The 1,482-nt window shown below is 41.0% G+C and overlaps 1 protein-coding gene across 1 annotated transcript in view; it reads right to left on the reverse strand.

Moving 5' to 3' along the window:
* LOC116095445 (cytochrome P450 2J5-like) overlaps positions 1 to 1,178 on the reverse strand; it is a 23,438-nt gene extending 22,260 nt beyond the window's left edge. The window contains exons 1-2 of the mRNA XM_031376807.1: positions 969 to 1,178; positions 282 to 444 (exon numbers count right to left, since the gene is read on the reverse strand). Of these exons, the coding sequence (XP_031232667.1) occupies positions 282 to 444; positions 969 to 1,178 (373 nt within the window). The remainder of the gene's footprint in view (positions 1 to 281; positions 445 to 968) is intronic.
* Positions 1,179 to 1,482: the final 304 nt, after the last annotated feature.

The raw sequence follows: 1,482 nt of genomic DNA on the forward strand, positions 1-1,482 counted from the left end.
CAGGTCTCTCAAATCTTATCTAAGGCCCTAGATATCCCCTGGCATTTTCACATTCCTTATCACCCTCACTGCATGGTCCTATTTATTACCTTTCTACTTAGAATTCCTCATAGAAGCCAACAACACATGGTTCTCAATGGGGAAATGAAGGCAGCTTCCTTTAAAATTACAACATTTTGCAATGGAGTTTCTTACCAATTCCTATACAGTTGTGGATGTCAAGGTAAGTGTCATATGCCATAAAAATATAAAGTGCACATTACCGTGGTCAAGAGACTTACCATTTTTACCAGTGATTTGTTCTTTAATAGGATTCATAAAGCGATTAATAAAATTTTGGTCCATATCGGTAAACATTTTTTTGATTAAAGGCAGTCCTGATACAAGCACCACTGGTGATCTGCCCAAATCCAAACTAAGTACATTCCCATATTTCTTCACATACTGTAAAATATTTCAATATTCAGAGTTAATTGTGCTTACGGCTGAGGATCCAGGGATGTCAGACATATGCACTCTTAGTGGACTTACATTGAAGTTCTATCTAATTTTGTGAGGACAGATGAAGATTATTCTACGGAGAGCACACCTCCCCCATACAAGTAAGTAAATAAAAATAGAAAAGATGTAAACTTAAAGTGATCTCTTTTGATCTAAGTTCTTTAAGAAACAATAGATCAAATAAAATACACAAGATTAAAAGAATGAACAAAATCTCTATGACTCCAGAGCAGTGGAACAAGTTTAAAAAACAGGTACTACTTTCAGGGTGACAACATTTTAAAGGGAAGAAGAATGGAGTCTATTGACTGGAAAAAACAGAAGCTAAAGTGAGTTTAGCAGAGTCACAGCACAAGCTTTAGAGTCGTGCCCCCCTGTCCTCCTTTCTGGGCCCTTGGAATATAACCAACCCTGCAACTTTGGATTAGTGTCAGGACACAGACAAGACACCCTCAGTCCTGTCTTACCTGCTGAAGCACCAAATGGGTTTGCTCAAAGTCTATTTGAAAGAAGTTGCCCACAATGGGCAGACGCCATGGCCCTGGTGGGTAGTTTTTGGGGTGCCGGCTTCTGAGGATGTTAATCAGGAACAGGAAGGTGACAGCTGTCAGCAGCAGAGTTCTGAGATGGAGAGCTGCCCAGAAGGAGGTCACCAGGGTGCTCAAAGAGGTAATCATACTGGGGATTCTAGCACACTCCTCTGTAGAAAAGAAAATAGGGATCAGTAGGCCCTCTATGACGGGGTTACAGTGGGTGTTCCCGCCCCTTCCTGCTCCTTGATGCTCCTCCCAGTACTAGCCCTCCTGTGGCTTGGTATACCCACTGTTGGGTGAAGCAGCCTGGTATTTATTTCTTGAAATAATCAATATAGTGTTGCAATAGACCAAGGTGAGCGAAATTGCTTACTTATAAACCACTGTTTTGGATGACATGGAGACTACTAGGTTTATGATTTTCATACTTAGACTCCAGTCTTTGATC

Source organism: Mastomys coucha, unplaced genomic scaffold (genome assembly GCF_008632895.1).
Source record: "Mastomys coucha isolate ucsf_1 unplaced genomic scaffold, UCSF_Mcou_1 pScaffold18, whole genome shotgun sequence".
NCBI lineage: Eukaryota > Metazoa > Chordata > Mammalia > Rodentia > Muridae > Mastomys > Mastomys coucha.